This window comes from Nuphar pumila, chromosome 2 (assembly GCF_984573655.1).
Source record: "Nuphar pumila chromosome 2, dmNupPumi1.hap1.1, whole genome shotgun sequence".
In the NCBI taxonomy this organism is placed as follows: Eukaryota; Viridiplantae; Streptophyta; class Magnoliopsida; order Nymphaeales; family Nymphaeaceae; genus Nuphar; species Nuphar pumila.
Window position 1 is genome coordinate 96,159,689 of NC_143250.1, and position 21,558 is coordinate 96,181,246.

The 21,558-nt window shown below is 39.8% G+C and overlaps 1 protein-coding gene and 1 long non-coding RNA gene across 2 annotated transcripts; both read right to left on the reverse strand.

The window, feature by feature from the left end:
• Positions 1-2,943: 2,943 nt before the first annotated feature.
• On the reverse strand, positions 2,944-3,867 carry LOC149846249 (uncharacterized). The gene is made up of 2 exons (XR_016430506.1): positions 3,418-3,867; positions 2,944-3,260 (listed from the first exon to the last, which is right to left on the reverse strand). It is a non-coding gene; the product is annotated as an uncharacterized LOC149846249 (long non-coding RNA).
• Positions 3,866-15,261, reverse strand: LOC149846250 (pentatricopeptide repeat-containing protein At1g02370, mitochondrial-like). The gene is made up of 3 exons (XM_089990719.1): positions 15,010-15,261; positions 3,916-4,856; positions 3,866-3,869 (listed from the first exon to the last, which is right to left on the reverse strand). The coding sequence occupies exons 1-3, from the start codon at positions 15,259-15,261 to the stop codon at positions 3,866-3,868; spliced, it is 1,197 nt and encodes a 398-aa protein (XP_089846845.1).
• Positions 15,262-21,558: the final 6,297 nt, after the last annotated feature.

Sequence of the window (21,558 nt, forward strand, 5' to 3'; positions counted from 1 at the left end):
GAGTACATCCACCTTCAACAAAACCTGAAGAAACTCTAGATCTTGATGCTCCTCTGCTCTACATATCACATTGTTGGTTCAGTACTTGTATCTCCCATAAAACGAGGTCAGAACCATTACTGATATGGTAGAAAAATATTTCAATTCTAACAAGTATAATATGTTGAAAACATATAAAATCACTTTAGGGCCGCAGTTGAATTCATCGTAGCTCAAGTCTTCATGACTTAGTGTATCAATATCCCATGGACCAAAGCAGAAGCTCCTCGAGCCTAACTTAGCCATGCATATATAATTTGGGTCATTCATCTGATCAGTTCAACAATATACCTCGATCAATACCTTACATAAGGTGACACATGAGTAGCAGTAACATACATTAATCCATTCATTCATCAACATACCTATAACTAATGCATTGTTTTAATAATTATGGGTTCACTTCCTACTACATAAGACAACTTAACTTTGGCGTCAAACGAAGTTGTGTGGGTGTTTATTATGCTATGTATTTTTTTATGCCCAGAAGCATGAGTGATCATGTCTGTAGCGGGATGACAGTCATTGATCGGAATAAACCCCGCTAGGCCCGATTTGGATGCATCGTACTATTGCAGTAGTAGGGTTAAATCTCTAAATCTTAGCAATAACCTGACTTCCCAACCTTCGAGTGGCTTAAAGACCAACCAAATTCTTTGGTTCATCAAATATAGTATGTCACTTGAGGTGGTACCATTATCGTTTGCCTTAATGATCATAAGTCCTGAAGGGTTTCAACAACATAATCTTTCTTATTAGAAAGTTGAGTGCCATATATGTAATCTAGTGCATTTTGTATAAAGGAAATATGAACCCAAACTCAATCAATTTTTTGAAGCACGGGCCGATTCCTATGTAGTTGGGGCTATCGTTATATTTTGTTTATATGCATGCAAACATCGCTCTTGATGTCTACGACCTTCACGAGCGCTTCACCCCTTGCCGGTGGATAATCAATTCTGGCACAACGGTGCTTACGAGTATTATTCTTGTACAATATTTTACAAAGACATGCATAATCAATGATCACTTTTGTTCGACTGCTCGATGTATTTAGCTGCAAAAAGTACTATCTTAATAAGGAGCAACAATTACTCTTGCGCTCGAATATATATATGAGCAATCATTCTCTTCAGTTTAGGCCTGGTGTGAACGTGACGACTGAACTGAGCATGAAGTAGTCAAGCATGGTTCATTCTTGTGGCTAGCCAAGCCAAGTTCAAGCTTATGATGAGTCCAAGTTAAATGTGTCCGGTTCCACCTGGCTTGTTTATATAAAAAATGCATTGTTTTAGAACTGAGAGAAATAAGATTAAAAATATATATGTAAAATATGTCTAAAAATGTATTTATTACCACCTAACGAGATTCTACAAGTCAGAAGCAGGGGTTGCAGTTAGCGAGCCGGTGTATTATGTGTGTTAGCGAGCAGGAGTCGGTTCAGCATGTATTTTGGGACTGTTTATTCACGAGGACTTTGTTACAGCAGGCCTGGGGTGATCTAAACGTATATTGGGACCGCTTAGAATTTTGGAGGCAACCAAGTTCTGGTTGTGGATCATCTAAAACAAAAAGAAAAAAAATGAAAATTCTTGTGGCGGGTTTGGGTGCTGTCATCTTGGAGGCTAGTTTGGCTCGAGTGCAATAACCGCCTATTCAGGGATAAGTTCAGCACCCTAGAGCATTTACACACGCAATTGAGATGGGAGCGCTCCTGTAGGGCAAGCAGGAAATGGAAGGACCAACCTACTTCTTGGATCGACCCAGCAAGAACTTTGAGATAATCCTGTTACTTCTGTTATTGGGCCTGGAGAGCTCTTATCTATTTGTCTATTTGGTTCTTACTCGGTTGTGATATCTCATCACACCCGATTCTATGTTGTGTGTTGCATTGATAAATCAATGAATTTTTTCTTCTCAAAAAAAAAAAAAAACGAGCTTCTACAAGTCGAGTACCTATTGCTTATGTTTAGCTTGCTGAGCCTATTTTATGAGTTTGAATGAGCATTTTACGAGCCAAGGCATAGCTGCTTAGCTTTTTCCCCAGCTCTACTCGAGTTGATTTTGTTTTTTGTTTAAAAAATCTCTAATGGAAAGAAAACCATATTTTAAAATTTTGGCGACAAACCTTTCCCTGTATTATTGCATGAAAAATACTAGTGAGTTATCGCTTGAACAGACCTACGTAACTTCACAAAGGTAACCCATCATATAGGACCATAGTATTAATGAGTAGAACTGAGAAATGAGAGAGGCTTCTGTGCAGCTCCTGACTCGTTCCAACTCATGAAATAGATGCAGCAGGCCAAACGCGTATTAACTGGTAATATGTATATATGTCATAAACACTGAAAAAAACAAATAGGCGGCCGTGCCCTGCGTCCCACGCCCAGCACATCCGATGATATATAATATTATATTTATAGAGCATAGATGTTCGAAATCTTTGACTTGAAAGAAATATCCTAGGACATGTTTGCAATGCCATGTGATTCTTGGATTTTCAAAAGATCCTATGATCACAGTACTTTCTCAAGGTGAGTGAAACACGAGAAAAATACAAGTTGTGATTGTTGGGATGTGGCAGATTCTCTGCTTGTCTGGTAAGAGCAGCTAGTGCACGTTACCTTGTGTTGGGACGTCACAGGTTCAAAACCCAATGATATAGTTGCATAACTGATAGGGGTCGGTCTAACCTCAGCTTGACTATCACAAAAAGAAAAAAAATCAAAATCACACTACTTTCTCCAGGTGAGTGAAACAATAGAAAAGTACAGGTTGTGATTGTTTTTGCCTTGAATATTGTGAAAATTGGTCATAAGATTGACCTTTGATCAACAATCACGGGTTCTACTTTCTCACACGTGACCAAAGCAAACATGCTCCTAGTGCTTACAATTTTGAAACATTGTTTTTTATTTTGTACATGAGCCGGTTTGAGCTTGGCTCAGATGCTATAGAGTCAAAATTATCACTTTCAATTTCGAGAAAATATATATTTCTGTAAACGAGCCAATTCAAACACAGCTCGATTAACTCGGCCTCACCATGAGCTCAAACTTGGTTCTGCTTGCCACAAGAACGAGCCAAGCTTTAACATCCTCTGTTGTTCGTTCAGCTCATTTATGGACTTGAGACATCATGCATCTTGATCAGGATACAGGGCACAGTAGGCTCTCACTGGCTGATCCATAGTGAACTTGGTTTGGCCAATTCCTAAACTGCAATCGAATTTGTGTTCGGAACAAACAGTTAGCAGGAAAAAATACACAAAGGGTCCAAAGGAAACATCAAAAATTGCTAAAAGAATTCGGAAAGAGCAGAAAACATCTGGTATTTATCGGATCAGATGATCAAGTTTCAATCAGTAAACGGTACCTCAGAGCGAAATTTACCAAAAGAAGAAAGACACCGCAGCACACTAAATCACTTTATTGCCTGAAGAAGTACGGAGGCAATGCTTCCAGCTGCCAATTTCCACAGAGATTAAGTCATGGATTCCTCTAGCCAGTGACTTCATGTTCACAATTGGCAAAATAGTTTTTAGCAAGCGAGGACCGTTCACCTCCAGCATAGGAGAACTACGACGGGCAAACCTTTTCCAGCAGCTTCTCCGTTTCCGAACTCACCTTGATCTTGTCTGCCTCCATTCTCTTGTGCATATTGGGCTCTGTCTTTCCAGCAGCTACATAAGTACGCAGCAGCGAGTCATAGACACCAGTATCAAGACTAGCGGTCCGCTTAAATTTCTCATACAACTGTTCAGCTCCATTTACATCTCTATTTTCCTCAAAGTACTTCTGCAGTGGTTGCACCCTCTCCACCCTCATCTTCCAATTGTTACCAACAGATTTGGAAATTGCCTGGTCCAAGTACTTCAGTGCAGAATCAAACTGAGATTTCTTCATGTGGTAATCCATGAATATCTCCATGGTTTTGTGATTGGGTTCACCTCCTTTCTTAGTAGCTCCCTCAAGAATTGATTCAGCTTCGTCAATCATCTCACAGTTGACATAAACAGAGATCAGCACGTTTGCCAGCCTAAAATCATAGTTTGAGCATTTGGATTCCCACTCATCAAAGAGTGTCCTGGCACCAGAAACATCATCTAGCCTCACCAGGGATTGAAGCATGACTAGATAGCTCAGGTTGGTAGGCTTTGGAAACGCTGATCTTAAAGAGTCCCATATCCTATAAAGCTCTGAAGATTTACCCATGCCTGCATACAGGGTCATGACAAAATGGAAAAACTCCCTATCTTTGACGTTGCCGATCTTCTCAACCTCTTTAAGAGTAGATTCTGCTTTCTCAAACAAGCCAGCTTTGACATAAATTGCTGCCAAATTGATGTATGTGGACCAACCACCAATGACCTTGCCCGCTCTCTTCATTTCTTCTATAACTCTCTCCACCCCTTCAATGTTGTTCAATGCAGCATAGCTATTCATCAGGAGACTGTAAGTATAATTGTCAAGCTTCAGACCCTTCTCCATCATCTCCTGTACCAAAGGAGGCACTCGCTCCGGTTGTGCTGTCTTTGAGTAGAGAGTCACAAAGTTGTTGTACACTAAGGTGTTGGAAGCAAAATTTTCTTCCTTCATCTTCTCATAGAGGGATTCTGCCTTGTCTACCTTTTTCTCCCTGCAGTAACAGCTCAGAAGTGCACCATAAGTCCACAAGTTCTTTTTGCATTTCGAAAGGCCATGAAAGTACTGCTCTGCGAAATCTAGCCCTTGAGTCCTTGATAGCAGATCTATGCGGACCGCATGATCTGCATGAGATAAATTCATCTCCTTTGTGTCCATCCATTCAGAGAGCTGAATACACGAAAGGAAAGCCAAGAAACACTGAGAAAGTAAATAACTCATGAAACAACCAGAAGAAATTATGCAATAATATACTTATAACCAGATATGGTTACTTATCAGAGACCATAATGATCAAATTATCAAAATCTTATGCTCCTGGAAGCCATTGATGCAGGTCACCTAAAACCCCAGCAAATATTTTATTTACTCAGAAAGAGTGAATAATTTGGTGTGACCCTATATGTTCTGAAGTTTCCAGTTTCTCTTAAAGTACTACTATTTCATTATCAAAACATCACTGCATTGTAACATTGAAAAAAATATTCAAATTGCTGCAAAAGAGAAAAGTTTTTTAAGACACACAAGCTACAGTAGCATCTTGACTACCAGAGGCAATCAAGATTGGGGATGAATCGCAATGACCATGCTTTTTATTCTGATTACAAGGCAGCCAATCACAGGAAGCTTGCCAAACTTGCAACGAAGCTCATAATTCTGTTTAAACTTCATTCCTTAAGCTTCACCTAGATCTTAAACAAGCTGAGCACGAACATCCCTGTTTGCCTCCCACCACTACCATCATGGATGTTCCTTTTCTATCATTTTAATCTTATGTGAGAAGTGTATTAAATCATTTTGACCGCCAAGTTGGAGTTTTCTTTACTTCCCTCTTTCTCTGGAAAAGTAGTGATGTTTTCTTTTAATACTGAAAATCAGAAGAGTTTTTGCTGTTTCATATTAAGAGTGAACAGAACATTTTTTCCACAAGTGCTTTTTATGGGTAGTGTTTATGAGTGAAGATGAATGAATGTCAAATTCAATGTATAGTTTTTTTTTCATTTTTGCATGACTCAAACCTCTTGATTGACTCTTATTTGTTTGTGCCACGTTTTGTTGCATTTCCTTTGTGCTTATTTGAAAACATATTGGTTCTTATTGCTTTATGGTTCTGCACTTCTGCTTGTTTGAGAAGCCTCCGACAAATATATATTATGCAGCTTTGGTGATTTGGGGTTCATTCATTACTGAAGGTGTTGGCCTGTTTTAACTGTTCTGTTGAATAACATTATAATGGTCAAACATTGATTTAAGGAACTTTCAGTGTTCTTATTGCTCTATGGTTCTGCACTTCTGCTTGTTTGAGCAGCCTCCGACAAATATATATTATGCAGCTTTGGTGATTGGGGGTTCATTCATTGCTGAAGGTGCTGGCCTGTTCTAACTGTTCTGTTGAATAGCAGTATAATGGTCAAACATTGATTTTAGGAACTTTTAGTGTTCCATAGTTCAAGTTTTCTTGTTATAGATCTTGACTTTCTCATATTGTTCTGTTTAGGTGCTTCCCTTGTTGTTGCCATCAAGGCTGTTAGAAAAGTTGCTGCTGCTGCAGGTCTGAAAATTTGGGACTATATATGGAGAGGTCATGATTAGGGTTGTCAACGGGTCGGGTTTGATTCAGACCCAGGTGGAACCAGACTTGGACCAGATTTTCGGGTATGGTATTGAGTCTAGACTCGAGTCTAATCGGGTCCATTATAAGAAAAACCATACCCGGACCCGATAAGAACTACATGAAAGTCTGCTTTGATATTAAGGTCACTGAAATGACATAAATCAAAATCAGCACCAAGTCTAGTCATTGTAAACATTATATTAAACAGAAGATACCTAAGCTCATTCTGCTGATTGTTTGTATTCATATGTCAGCATTTGCAGAGAGAGCACATTGTAACCATGATTCCACAATAATAGATTGTAAATTTAAGTTATACACGGATTCAATATGACAGCTAGCAGCAATAAATGGAGAGCTTAATCAATCTCCCAATCATTGCCATATTCTCTTTTCATTATGGTGGCAAAACAATAAAATGACTAGCAACTTTGCTAAGGTTGACACACCACCCAGTTTTGAACTGGGTTTGATCATGACATACTACAGGCTATGTCACATGGGTGTGGGTGCGACCCGGGTGTGGCACAATTTCAAAAATTTTGGACACGGGGACTCAGCTATATATATATATATAACAATAATAAGACTCGGTCAAAGTTGTGCCCATTATGGGACACGGCTATATATATATATATATTAAAATATATAAAAAAATTGATTTTTTTAAAATTTTTACCTTAAAATGGACAAAAATAGACTCGGTCAAAGTTGACCGAGTCCAAAATGTGGACGGACTCAGCCCCGGTGCGTTGACCGAGTCCGACACTTGGTTGACCGTGTCTGCCCCTTGTCCAAAGCCGCACCCATGTCAGGGTGTGTCGATGCGGGTGCGTCGACCCCCTAGCCGAGTCCGTGTGACATAGACTACAAGATGTGAATAAACTGTTACAAAACATCATTCAATGAGATAAATAGAATGTATAAAGCTTACATCTAAGATTCTAAATACATTTTAAAGAAATCCATGAATTGATCTCCATTGAGCAAAAGACAAACATAAGCTAAAAAATGAATTTCAATAGATAATTAATGAATGAGTGAAATAAACAATGATAAATGGTGAATTTCAGTTTGAGTCCAACTAATCTAGTTTTGTAATTTTATAAACCACTGTTGAGAAATTAAAAATAAAGGCTGAAACTAAGTTGAAATAGTGGACTTCAAATCATCCCTTGGAGACACTTTTAGTGTTAAAAGAAAACAATTGCAGTCACATGCAAGTACACAATGAAAGTATAGAAAGTGAGAAATTGCAATGTCCCACATCTTTAGAAGCAAAGGCTTTGTGACTCTTAGCTTGGTATATGGTCCAGATCTAGGGAGGACAACAAATGATCCACTCATCCACTGTCATAAAAACAAACATAAGAAACTTTTCCCAAGGTATCTCGACCATGCTTGCATATAGGGGTGCACATGAGCTGAGATCAGGCTCAAAAAACTCAGCTTGAATCTAGCTGAGCTTGAAAGGCTTAGTACAAACTCGACTCGAGTTCAAGCTCGGGCCTGGATCGGCTCGGCTCGAGCCGCACTAAGTTACATTTAAAAAAACATTATTGTGTAGAGGGTGGGATTTGAACCCAGGACCTCACACATGAATGGCAAACAGGTTACCCACTTAGCTAAAGGCATGTTTTATGATTATTAGTAAAAAAAATACATATCCTAAAGGTAGTCCCCATATGTCTCTATTAACCGAGCTTAAACCTGACTCGGGCTCGTTTAATTACTCAGACGAGCCCGAGTCGGGTTTAAACAAGTTGAGACCGAACCGAGCTCGAGCTAGCTCAGCTCGTTATGCATCCCTACTTGCATACGAACTGTATGTCAAGCATGTGCTACAAAGGCAACAAACAACCATATGTTACCTAGAGGCAGCCTAGTATATCCATTTTGGACGTGGGTACCGACACTGACAAGATATGACACAGCTGGGACACTTTATATGTTAAAGGATAACGTATCCAACTCCACAACATGGTGGACACACGTGTCGAGTGTCAGGCACTTCAAACATATCATGCCATGATTCCTAATGTTTGAAATAAGTGTTCCACACATCAATATAAAGATCCCTGCTTTTACCTCTTATCTGCATGTTGCGCAAACATTGGAAACCTGGAATATCACTGGATTCTCTCCATAATCTTGTCATACGCTGACAAAAACATGCAAGAATCTCAAATATTGGATTTACCCTTTTCTCTAAAAATCGATTTTATGTATCAAGAGAAAAAACAAATTTTTGCTTCAAATTCCAAGGTTTTTTAATCAAACCTAAAAAAATGTAGCCACACGCGCACCCCCCCCCCCCCCAACCTACCCACATGCACACACTAATATCAGTGTTCCAGGTAATATAAAAACAAACATATCAAAAATCTACAAGCTACAGGTTGGTGAATCTACAGCTACTGTTACAAACTTGCGTCTAGGATCCAAAGCGACACCCATCAGTTCTACATAAAAAAAATTCTGCAAGAATATCAGAATCTGTTAAGGAATGCAAGTTGATGCACAAAATCCGCATCTCCTACAATTACGGACAGTCAACCCATCATTCATTCTCTGTTAATTGGTTTCTTTTTTTTTCATAGGAATGTAAATAGGCAGTTTCCCTTTCTATAGGAATGTAAATAGGCAATGACAGTGTATATCCACCAATTTAGGATCTGATTTAGTTTCTGTATTGTATATAAGCTCCTCTTTCATTCAATGCAAATACAATGAGAATTTTACCACTTTTCATGGTATCAGAGCCCACATATGTTCCTGTGCTCTTGTTTCTTTCTCAAACATAGCAACCATCATTCTTCTAGCCAGCACACATGGCAGAGAAGGATACTGAAACTTCGAAAAACTCAGCCAAGTTTGAGGCTGGCGAATACAATAACCCAAATGATCCCTTTTACATTCATCACTCCGATCAACCTGGACTCATCCTCGTCACGCAACCGTTGATTGAGGAAAATTACGACACCTGGAGTCGTGCCATGCTCATGGCCCTCAACATCAAGAATAAAGAGGGTTTCGTCAACGGCATTATCCAACAACCACCAACATCTTCCACCACAAAATCCCAACAATGGAGGTGTTGCAACAACCTCGTCAAGGCCTGGCTTTTTAATTCAATCTCGGAGGACATTAAAGCAAGCGTAATATACAATGAAAGTGCTCATGAAATCTGGACCGATCTGAAAGAGTGTTTTTTACGCACTAATAGTGTCCATCTTTTTCATATTGAGGAAGCCATCCATGATTGCAAACAGGACAACATGACAATTGGTGCTTACTACACGAAGCTAAAGGGGCTTTAGGACGAACGCAACGCATTGTGTTGTATCCCAACCTGCACTTGCGGCACTGTGAAGGAAGTTTTGCAGTTCCAACAAAGTCAAAAGACCATGAAGTTCCTCATGGGCCTTAATGACGCCTACCTTACTATTCGAAGACAAATTTTGCTCATGGATCCGCTCCCTACCATCAACAAAGCCCACTCTCTCATCCTCCAGGATGAGAAACAACGAGGAATATCGAATGGAAGCGCTGTGATGACTGAAGCTACAGCCTTTGCTGCAAGGAGCAACTCATGAAGCTCCGAGAGAGCTTTCACACCCAAAAATCCTCATTTAAAATGTGGAAATTGTGACAAGATTGGGCACACTTCAGAGACATGTTGAGCACATCTTAAGTGTGATTTCTGCGGTTGGAAAGGTCACACCATTGATGTTTGTCGTAAGCTGAAAAAGACGAATCCTACAGGAGGAAGGTTTGATCGGCAAGAGCACAAGAATTTTCACCCCAAAGCCAACCATGTCAATGCTAATAGTGTCCATCTTTTTCATATTGAGGAAGCCATCCATGATTGCAAACAGGACAACATGACAATTGGTGCTTACTACACGAAGCTAAAGGGGCTTTAGGACGAACGCAACGCATTGTGTTGTATCCCAACCTGCACTTGCGGCACTGTGAAGGAAGTTTTGCAGTTCCAACAAAGTCAAAAGACCATGAAGTTCCTCATGGGCCTTAATGACGCCTACCTTACTATTCGAAGACAAATTTTGCTCATGGATCCGCTCCCTACCATCAACAAAGCCCACTCTCTCATCCTCCAGGATGAGAAACAACGAGGAATATCGAATGGAAGCGCTGTGATGACTGAAGCTACAGCCTTTGCTGCAAGGAGCAACTCATGAAGCTCCGAGAGAGCTTTCACACCCAAAAATCCTCATTTAAAATGTGGAAATTGTGACAAGATTGGGCACACTTCAGAGACATGTTGAGCACATCTTAAGTGTGATTTCTGCGGTTGGAAAGGTCACACCATTGATGTTTGTCGTAAGCTGAAAAAGACGAATCCTACAGGAGGAAGGTTTGATCGGCAAGAGCACAAGAATTTTCACCCCAAAGCCAACCATGTCAATGCTAGTACAACAACGCCTCCCTTCACCCTCACGACGAAACAATACCAGAATATCATGACATTGCTCAATGGAAATAAGTCCAACCCCTCGACCAATCACGTTGGTAGTGCATCCGTGATGAATGATCTCTCAGGTACAATCTCATGTGCCTCTGCTCTTGGTAAAGAAATGTCTTGGATACTTGACACAGGAGCCACAAATCATATGGCCTGCTCTGCTGGTTTGTTGTCTACAAACTCTTGTGTTACCAACCAAACCGTGCATCTTCCCAACGAAGCAATAGCTGCCATCACACACATGGGCAGCGTCCATTTTCCTGGTTTTTCCTTGCATAATATGTTATGTGTTCCCTCCTTTAAGTTAAACTTAATATCAGTCAGCAAGCTAGTTTCCAAATCCCGCTACATTGCCACATTCACTGACAATGCTTGTATGCTACAGGACCAACAATCGGGGAAGATGATTGGGACAGGCACTGAACGAGGAGGACTTTACTACCTTGATACTCTGCAGAAAATGAGTATCATCTCGGCCACCGCCACAACTTCTCTCTCTCCAAGCCTTTGGCACCAACGTCTTGGTCATCTTTCAAATAAGAATCTTTCTTTGCTTTCTCGTTTTGTTCCAAACATAAAGCTTTGTGATGTTTCAGATTGTTTAATTTGCCCATTAGCTAAACAGACTCGTTCTCCCTTCCCATTCAGTGCAATACATACTCGTGCACCTTTTGAATTGATTCATGTTGATATATGGGGAGGATACCATGTTCCTGCACTCAATGGGGCACAATATTTCCTTACCATCGTTGATGATTACACTTGATGTACATGGGTTTACTTGATGCATCATAAATCTGACACTCGTAACTACATAACTACATTCATCAATCTTATTGAGACCCAATTCTCCTTGAAAGTTAAAGTTCTTCGGAGTGATAATGGTCCCGAATTTCAAGTGACTAATTTTTATTCAGATAAGAGGATCATGCATCAAACTAGTTGTGTCTCCACTCCACAACAGAATGGAGTAGTCGAGCGAAAACACGGCCACCTTCTCAATGTGGCTGGAGCCTTATTATTTCAAGCCAATCTCCCTAAGAAATTTTGAGGAGATGCCATCTTAACTGCCACTTATCTCATCAACCACACACCCACAACTCCCCTTGCAGGGAAGACCCCGTTTGAGATGCTCTTTCATAGACAGCCCACATATGATCATTTGCGAGTGTTTGGATGCTTATGCTTCACCTCCACACACCACCATCGCCCTGAGAAGTTTGATGTCAGAGCCACCCGTTGTCTCTTTTTAGGATATTCGTATGGTCAAAAGGGATATCGGGTTTATGATCTCTCAATTGGTAAAACCTTTGTCTCACGAGATGTTTCCTTTCATGAAAATATTTTCCTTTTCCATCTTCTGTTGTCAACTCTCCTCCAGCTCCAGTGATTCCTCGCCCCCCAAACACCAACATATGATGATGACACCTCCACTCCATATTCTTTTTCCAACCCCAACATTGAATCCTTTCTACCAGAACCCATCTCTCAAGAGGTCCCTCCTTCACCCTCCACAGATTTCCCTTCGTCCAGCGATACCTCACCCACTGCTCAAAACTCTCTATCTTCGTCTCCTGTCCTACCAAAACAGATGACGAGAGCTACAACCACACCTGGTTATCTTCGTGAGTATCATGTTGGTATTTCTCTTCCTTCACGTGATGTTTCATCGTCTAACTCGGCATTGGTCACAGCTACAGGTATCACTTATCCCTTATCTGATGTACTTTTATATGACAAATTATCACCCAAACACCGTGCTTTCACCACTTCTCTTTCAGTCGAAAAAGAACCTTCATCCTTTGCCCAGGCAGTGTGTGACCCTAAATGGCGTCTTGCTATGCAAGAAGAGTTTGTTGCTCTCAAAGCTAATGGGACATGGTCTCTTCAAGCCCTACCTCTTGGGAAGAAACTGGTTGGATGCAAATGGGTATACAAGATCAAATACAACTCTGATGGTTCCATTGAACGCTATAAGTCCAGATTGGTAGCAAAGGGATACAATCAAATTGAAGGCTTAGATTATGAAGAAACTTTTGCTCTGGTTGCCAAGCTTGTGGTCGTTCGCCTCCTTCTTGTTGTGGCTTCAACACAACATTGGTGCCTTCACCAACTCGATGTCCATAATGCCTTCTTACATGGCGATCTTGATGAAGATGTCTACATGTATTTACCTCCTGGTTTTGGACGAAAGAGGGAGACCCGAGTTTGCAAACTTCACAAGTCATTGTACGGTCTCAAACAAGCTTCCCGTCAATGGTTTATCGAACTCTCAACAACTCTCAAACAAGCCAATTTCAAGCAATTGAAGGCTGATTATTCCTTATTCGTCTGATCCCAAGATGGTAAATTCACTGCTCTCCTCATTTATGTTGATGATGTTATCCTAGCAGGAAACAATCTACAAGACATTAGAGACACCGAGTTGTTTCTAAAATATCAATTCAAATTGAAGGACCCTGGAGAATTGAAGTATTTTCTAGGAATTGAAGTTGCTCGATCCAGCAAAGGCATTGTTCTTTCACAGCGAAAGTATGCTCTCGAAATTCTTGAAGATGTTGGATATCTTGGTGTGAAACCAGCCTCTTTTCCCATGGAACAAAACTTATCCCTCAGTAAGTTTGATGGTGACTACATTAGTGACCCTTCCACATATCGTAGACTTGTTGGACAACTGATTTATTTGACTATCACTCGACCCGACTTGGCATATTCAGTCCATGTTCTAAGTCAATTTATGGACAAACCACGGGTTCCACATTTAGAGGCAGCTCATCGCGTCCTGCGATATGTGAAACAAATGCCTGGTCAAGGGATTTTACTTCCTACAACTAGTTCAATCCAACTAAATGCATTTTGTGTTGCAGATTGGGCAAGATGTCGTGATACTCGACGATCCGTCACTGGGTACTGCATACTCCTTGGTAATTCATTAATTTCTTGGAAAACCAAGAAGCAAACCACGGTGTCACGTTCCAGTGCAGAAGCTGAATACCGATCCATGGCTTCAACATGCTGTGAAATTATCTGGCTGAAATACATTCTACAAGATTTGAGCATCAAGCATTCAAATCCCGCCAACCTATATTGCGACAATCAAGCTGCACTCCATATTGCTTCAAACCCAGTTTTCCATGAGCGAACAAAACACATAGAGATTGGTTGTCATCTTATACGAGAAAAGGTTCAGGAAGGAGTGATCAAAACAGCTCATGTATCCACATCACATCAACCAGCCGACATTTTTACAAAGCCATTGGGTTCTTCACAATTCTCGGTTTTACTTGGCAAGTTAGGAATTATCAACATACATTCCAAACTTGAGGGGGAGTGTTAAGGAATGCAAGTTGATGCACAAAATCCGGATCTCCTACCATTACGGACAGTCAACCCATCATTCATTCTCTGTTAATTGGTTTCTTTTTTTTTCATAGGAATGTAAATAGGCAGTTTCCCTTTCCATAGGAATGTAAATAGGCAATGACAGTGTATATCCACCAATTTAGGATCTGATTTAGTTTCTGTAGTGTATATAAGCTCCTTTTTCGTTCAATGCAAATACAATGAGAATTTTACCACTTCTCAGAATCAATGTGTCATCATGAACTTAAATACCTATAACTCATACAATAAATCAATTATCACAGTAATCTGCACCGAACAGCAAGCATAACCTTAACTAATCCCATAACCAGACGCCTCTATAAGCTTCCATAAATTTTCACACGACAGACAATGACAGATCACCCAATAATTTCATTATCGGATAATTACATAAAAATAATTGAACTGAAAAGTTAAAATGAAAAAAATGAAAGAAAAAGAAATGCAGTTTACTCAGGAATTTCGAGCCTTAGTTCGTCTATGAACAATCAAGGTGGTTTCAATTTTATCTTTTTATGTGTCTAAAAGAGATTTTGTTATGATTCAAAGAAAACCCAACAAAAAACAACTTTACCTCTACCAAGAGCACCTCTATGGTACCCATAAATTCTACAGTTACAGCTATTACCTGGTATCAAATGAAAAAAGTGCACTACCAACCTATTTCGAACAGAAATCGACCGAAAAAACTACTAAAAAGAGACCTCCAAATTATGATTCTGTTCACCATATAAGAGAAAAAAGAACTATTTTCCCACCACAATCACGGTTTAAGAAGAAAGAACGAAAGAAAAATGGGGATCGGAAACAATGATTTGGGTGAATAGGAAGATGCTCACCTGCAGAGCGTGCTTGAACCTTCTGTAGCCGCGGAGCTTCCGGATGCAGCGCTCGACCTCCCATTTCTTCACCGGCTTCCCTTCTTCCAGCCACGTGTTAAGCTCGCCGGCCGCGCTCTCGCTGGTTCCGGCGATCGCGAAGAGCCTCTTGAAGAGGGAGCCCTCCGCCGATTCCACGGCGGAGACCGCCGCCGCAGCTACCGTCGACAGCCTCCGAACGTTCTTCGTCGCAGCCGCTGAAAGGCTACCCATGAGCTCTCTCTCTCTCTCTCTCTCTGCTTTTAGGGGCCGATGCGTTCAGGGTTCAGGGTTTATGGACTGCTGAGTCGAAGGGGGCTAGCTGTGCCACAAAGATGCGACTACGACTCGATAAGACTCAAGTTCGACACGTGAATTTTAATTTTTTTTTGAAAAAAAAAGGGTGACAGAGAATTTTTTATCTTTTAATGAATAAACAATTATGATTTATATAACAAAAAAATGTAAAGTATTCAAATAATATCAAAAACATTGTGATAATATCCTTGTCAGCATATATTGTGTCTGACTCGTATCTTTGTAACGTAGATGGCTACCACGGTTGAACTGAATCGGATCCCGATGAATCCAGAATCAGACCCAATTTGGGTTGAAACTTCAAGTTTATAGAAGACGAGATCCTTGTCTAGGTTGTTTAACACAAAGAAGGCACGGTAATACTAGGGTGTATGTTGGGATTGATCATCCGACAAATGCATCCCCCCCTAATGGCGGTGGCCCTGTGTAAAGACAAGAAAACATAGAACAAAAATGCAGGGAACTCATACTTGATCCGGCCATTAGCAGGTTGTGGTTACCGGAGATGGAGGTCGTCGGAGGTTCTCTGCTCAGCCAGGCTGCAACTACCACAAGCGCAAGCTTCCTCAGGCAGCCGGTGAGTAGACCTGTCTTCCCCGTATCAGGGTCGCTCATGATACCCTGTATTTATAAAGCATATGGTGAGAATGGTTTGCGTAACCATTATCCCTTATCGTATGTTGATTTATCGGATGGATCAGCCCTGATGTGGGGATGTATCCACATCTTGGATAACCACCACGTCAATTGTGGTGGTTAATCCAACATTCTCTCACTTGATCCGACGATAAACTTTTTTAACCAGAAAACCTTATGGGAATAACTTGATGAATAGAACGACTTTTTTATTATATTCTATAGGTTCTTAGTTGAATCTCTAATCCTTATGAGATTAACAACAACCATAATGAGAATCAAAAAACTGAAACTGATTACTTTATTTATGTGCATATGTCAAAAAAAATTAACAATTTCATCATCATTACATGTTCGGAACATAATCCTGGTGCTAGCCCTTTAGTAAGAGGATCAACGATCATCTCTTTGGTACTAATATTAACAATATGCACTAAATGATTTTTCGTCCTTTCTTTAACAACAAAATACTTTAATTCCATATGCTTGCATGATGTAGTACTTTTGTTGTTGTTCGAAAAGGACACCACAACTTCATTATCACAGTAGACCTTCAGTGGCTTCCCAATGAAATCGACCACCTTTAACTGTAATATGAAGTTCTTTAACCATATAGCCTGCGAGGTAGTCTCGTAGAATGCTAGGAATTCTACTTCCATGGTGTGAGCAACAGTGGCCGTCTGCTTTCCACTCCTCCAAGAGATAGTGCCCCCAGCAAGTAGGAAATACCCAATAGTAAACTTTCTACTATCGAGGCATTCTCCTAAGTCCGCATCTGAGTAGTCAATGACCTCGAGGTGATCAATTTTATGATACGTCAACATATATCTTTTGTCTCTTGCAAGTACCGCAAGACTTTCTTGGCAGTCTTTGAATGGGGTAAACCTGGGTTAGACTGAAATCTGCCAAGTACCCTTACTGCAAAAGAAATATCTAGTCGAGAACATGTTTGCGCGTACTGTAAGCTGCCAACAACTGATGCATATGGATAAGCACTCATCTGTGCTTTGTCAATATCGTTCTGTGAACAATCCTTTAGGCTCAGCTTGTCACCTTTGGATATGGGTATAGAACTAGGAGAACAATTCTTCATCTCATATCGCTTTAACACCTTATCTATATAAGATCTCTAGAAGAGGCCAAGAAAACTTTTTGCTCTGTCTCTGCGGATCTCAATGCCAAGAACATAAGCAGCCTCACCCATATCTTTCATATCAAAATGTGATGCAAGAAACTGTTTTGTCTCTAAAAACAACTTTATATTGTTGGTTGCAAGTAAGATGTCATCCACATACAACATCAATATAATGAACTTACTCACTTTTCTTAAGATATATATTGATCAATAATGTTTTCTGTAAACCCGAAAGTCACAATGACTTGGGAAATTTTAATATACCACTATCGGGGGGCTGTTTAAGTCCATATATTGATTTGTTAAGCTTGCAAACCAAACGATCATCTTCAGAGAAACCAAGAGGTTGTTCCATGTATACCTCTTCATTTAGATCCCCGTTGAGGAACATTGTTTTCACATTCATCTGATGTAGCTCTAAGTCATAATGAGCTACGAGGGCCAAAATTATCCTCATTGACTCCTTAGTTGAGATAGGAGAAAATATCTCATTATAGTCAATGCCCACCATCTGGGTGAATCCTTTAGCAACCAATCTTACTTTATGTCTCTCTATGTTACCTTTGGAGTCCTTGGTCTTAAAGACCTATTTACACCCTACGAGTTTTACTCCTTCAGGTAACGTGAAAAGATTCCACATTTGATTTTTAGCCATAGAGTCTAACTCTTCTTTCATGGCTTCTATCTAGTGCAAAGATTGTTTGCATTCAACATCTTTTATAAAAGTCAATGGGTCATCATCCATATCTATGAAATCACCAAGCTTCTAAAGGTACACCACATAATTAGGAAGTACAGCAGATCTCCTAATCCTTGTGGATCTCCAAACAGGTCATTCTTCAGATTCAGATTGAACTTGATCATCCTGTTCGTGCTCTTTCGCATTATCCACAATAGGTTCACTTTGAATTTATGCATCAACAACTGAATGATCAACCACATCATCATTAGAAATAGTAATGCAATATCTTTCGGTATTTTCCTTAACAGGTGACGAAACTGAATCTTGTACTTCCTCAAAACCAAGGCTTTTAAGTGCACTTAATCCTACTGAACCATCTTTTAAGAATTTTGCCTTATCCGTTTCAACAATCTGTGGTGAGTGAGATGGGCAATAAAACCTGTATCCTTTTGATCTTTCTGGATAATTAATGAAATATCCATTGGTTGTTCTTGAATTAAAGGTTTTAATGTGGGGGTTATACAACTTAGCCTCTGCCGGACATCCCCATATGTGCATATAAGACAAAGATGATTTTCTACCTGTCCACAACTCGTAAGGACTTTTAGGCACAATTTTTGTAGATACCCTATTTAAAATATGCATAATTGTCCTTAAGGCTTCACCCCACAACTTTATGAGAAGTATTGAATAATTCAACATTGCTCTGATCATTTCCTTAACCGTACGATTTCTCTTTTCAGCTACACCATTCTGATAGGCACTACCAAGCATGGTATATTGAGACATAATGCCTTCCTCTTTGAGAAATCACGTTAATGGTCCTTTCCTTTGCCCTATCTCATAAATCTACCATAATATTAGCCACCTCTATCAGACCGGACTATCTTAATAACCTTAGCGGTTTGTTTCTCTACTTCTTTCTTAAATTTCTAAAACATCTAAAAAACATCAGATTTTTTAAAGATCAAGTAGAGATACATATACCGAGAATAGTCATCAATAAAGGTGACAAAATATTTTTTGCCTGTGTAACAAGGGAAAAATGGTCCACATACATCCGTATAGACTATCTCCAATATCTCACTGCTGCATTTGACACCCTCTTTATATGTGTTTGCATGCTTAGCCTTTATGCAATCAACACATGGGTCATTGTAGGTAAAATCTAGAGATTTCAAGATCCCTTCATTTACAAGTCTCTTTATTCTCTTTTCAGATATATGACCCAACCTTCGATGCCAAAGCATGTAAGATTTATCATTTATCAAGCTACGTTTATTTTCAACCAATGCGTATTCAGAAGTCAGAGACTCATGAGTTTGGATCTTCACATTCAATCTATATAAACCATCATAAACTGATGCAAAACCAATTTCAATTGAATTTTTATAAATGAACAATTTGAAATTTTCAAACTTAAAACAATATCCAAATTTATCTAACTTCGAAATTAAAATTAAGTTTCTACTATATGATGAAATATAAAAGACATCATGAAGATCTAAAACTACGCCTGTATCTAGAGTAATCCTGCATGTTCCAATACCCTTCACATGTGAATGCATCTTGTTTCTCGAATAGATGTTCTTCTCATGCATTGTTGGTTCCCTTCTGCTCAGGAACAACTGTAGACAGTTAGAAATATGAACAATAGCATCAGAATCAATCCACCAGCTATTTTTAGAAATTTATAATAAATTACATTCATGAGAAACAAATGACAAATTACCTCTCTTTTCCAACCACTTTTTGTGCTTTATGCAATCTGCCTTCCTATGTCTCTTCTTCTTGCAAAAGAAGCACTTTATGAGATCAGAGTCAGATTGCTTGCCCTGGGATGTTTTATCCCATGTTGGTTTCTTTCTAACATTTCTCTTAAATGCATTCTTCCTTGGTCTTACCTTGGATGCATGAGAAGCTATATGTGCACTCTGCATCTTATCCCCTTTCAACCTCTCTTCTTCTTCAACATACTTGAACATAAGATCATTGAACGTTCATTCATCATTATGTGTGTTGTAAGAGATTTTGAAAGGTCCGTACTTTAAGGGTAAAGACGCTAGAATTAAATGCACTAGGAAAGAATCAGAGATGATGAGTTTCATGTCATTTAGCTGAGACACTATGTTCCTCATCTCTAAAATGTGTTGGTGAATGTTTTTTTCTTCAGTATATTTCATAGATATGAGTTTTCACATCAGGGTACTGGCTCTGACCTTATTTGAACTCACAAATTATGCCTCAATGACACTCAGGAATTCCCTCACTGTTCTGCATTGCGAATATTCTTAGCCACTTTAGATTGCAAAAACAACAGGCTAAGCCTATTCGAGCGCTCCCACTTCTCAAAAGCAATCTTTTGATCAACAATGCTCTGATCAGTGAGGGCAGCGAGTTCTTCTATCCTTAGGGTCAGATCTAGATCCATATACCCTAATGTAAAAAGAAAAGTTTATTTTCAATCACTAAAGTTAGATTCATCAAGAAAATGTATAGAGCTTGAGCCATCTAAAATCAGAGAACTAGAAACTACACAACAAAAGACATGTATCAAGAAGCATTCATACGAGACTAAAACTTTAATGAAAAAAGCAAAAGAATAAAGACCCTTAATATGCTTATTTTCAGGCAAGTGAAGGGGGTCATCAGAGTCCTACTTTGGTAAGAGCTCCGACACGCGAAACCACTTCGCCTACCGACCATATTCGATAAAACTTAGGTTCTTGTGAAGTTAGACCATCAACACAAGGTACCTTTGGATACACATGTGTGATGTATCTCGACACATTTACCTTATTCTACCCTATTTAAATTCCAAACACGATAAAACTAACTTTGGGTCATTTATCATTTCATGAATATAAGTACAACAGTAATATTGGCTAAAACCATATGATAGTATAAAATTTTGACAACATACGTGTATTCACTCACTTTGGTGACATGAGTTCACTAAGTCATCTAGCTATCCTTAATGTCAATACTATACACAATCATTCACGCATGCATAATTACAAATAAATGCATGAACAATAACCCAAACCAAGCTTAAATGGGTAAAAGCTTGGGTCCTCAAGCATGAACCGGTTTGAAAGCACTCTGAACCGGTTTCAAACATCCCCGAACCGGTTATCCAAGGGTCTGAACCGGTTCTAAACCTTATAAACCGATGTCAAGTATGAACAAAAGTTCATAAAACCCTATAATCGTATGCCAAAATCCTTATATTTTCTTACATTTAAGAAAACAAGGTCTTAGCATCTCAAAATTGGTGAGAAACTGGAAGGAACCGGTTAAAAACGGCTCTAAACCAGTCCCAGAAGTGGCCGAATTAGTCCCTGATCCGGTTCAGGCCAAATAGTGTCTGGACCCTACTGGATTCGAGTTAGAACCCAGCTTTAAACTAGATCCGGGCCAGAACCGGTTTGAACTGGATCCGGGTCGGACCCGGTTTGATCGGATCCGAGGCTTAACTGGATCCGGGCCAGACCCGGTATGAACCAGATCCGGGTCGGACCTGGGATTTAGCCTGATCCGGGTCGGAATAGAGCGGGTCCCGACCCAAAACCCGGTTCTGATCCAGAGGATCCTTATGGATCGGTTCGGGTGGGGCGGGTCCGGATCCAAACCGGGACCCAAAAATCCAAAACAGGTTTAAAAGAACCTGAAACACGAAATAGGGTTTCAGAAAACCTTATTTTGCTCTTTCTCCTCCAGATGCAGATGAAGGTGGCGGTCGTCGACCGCGGTGATCCAG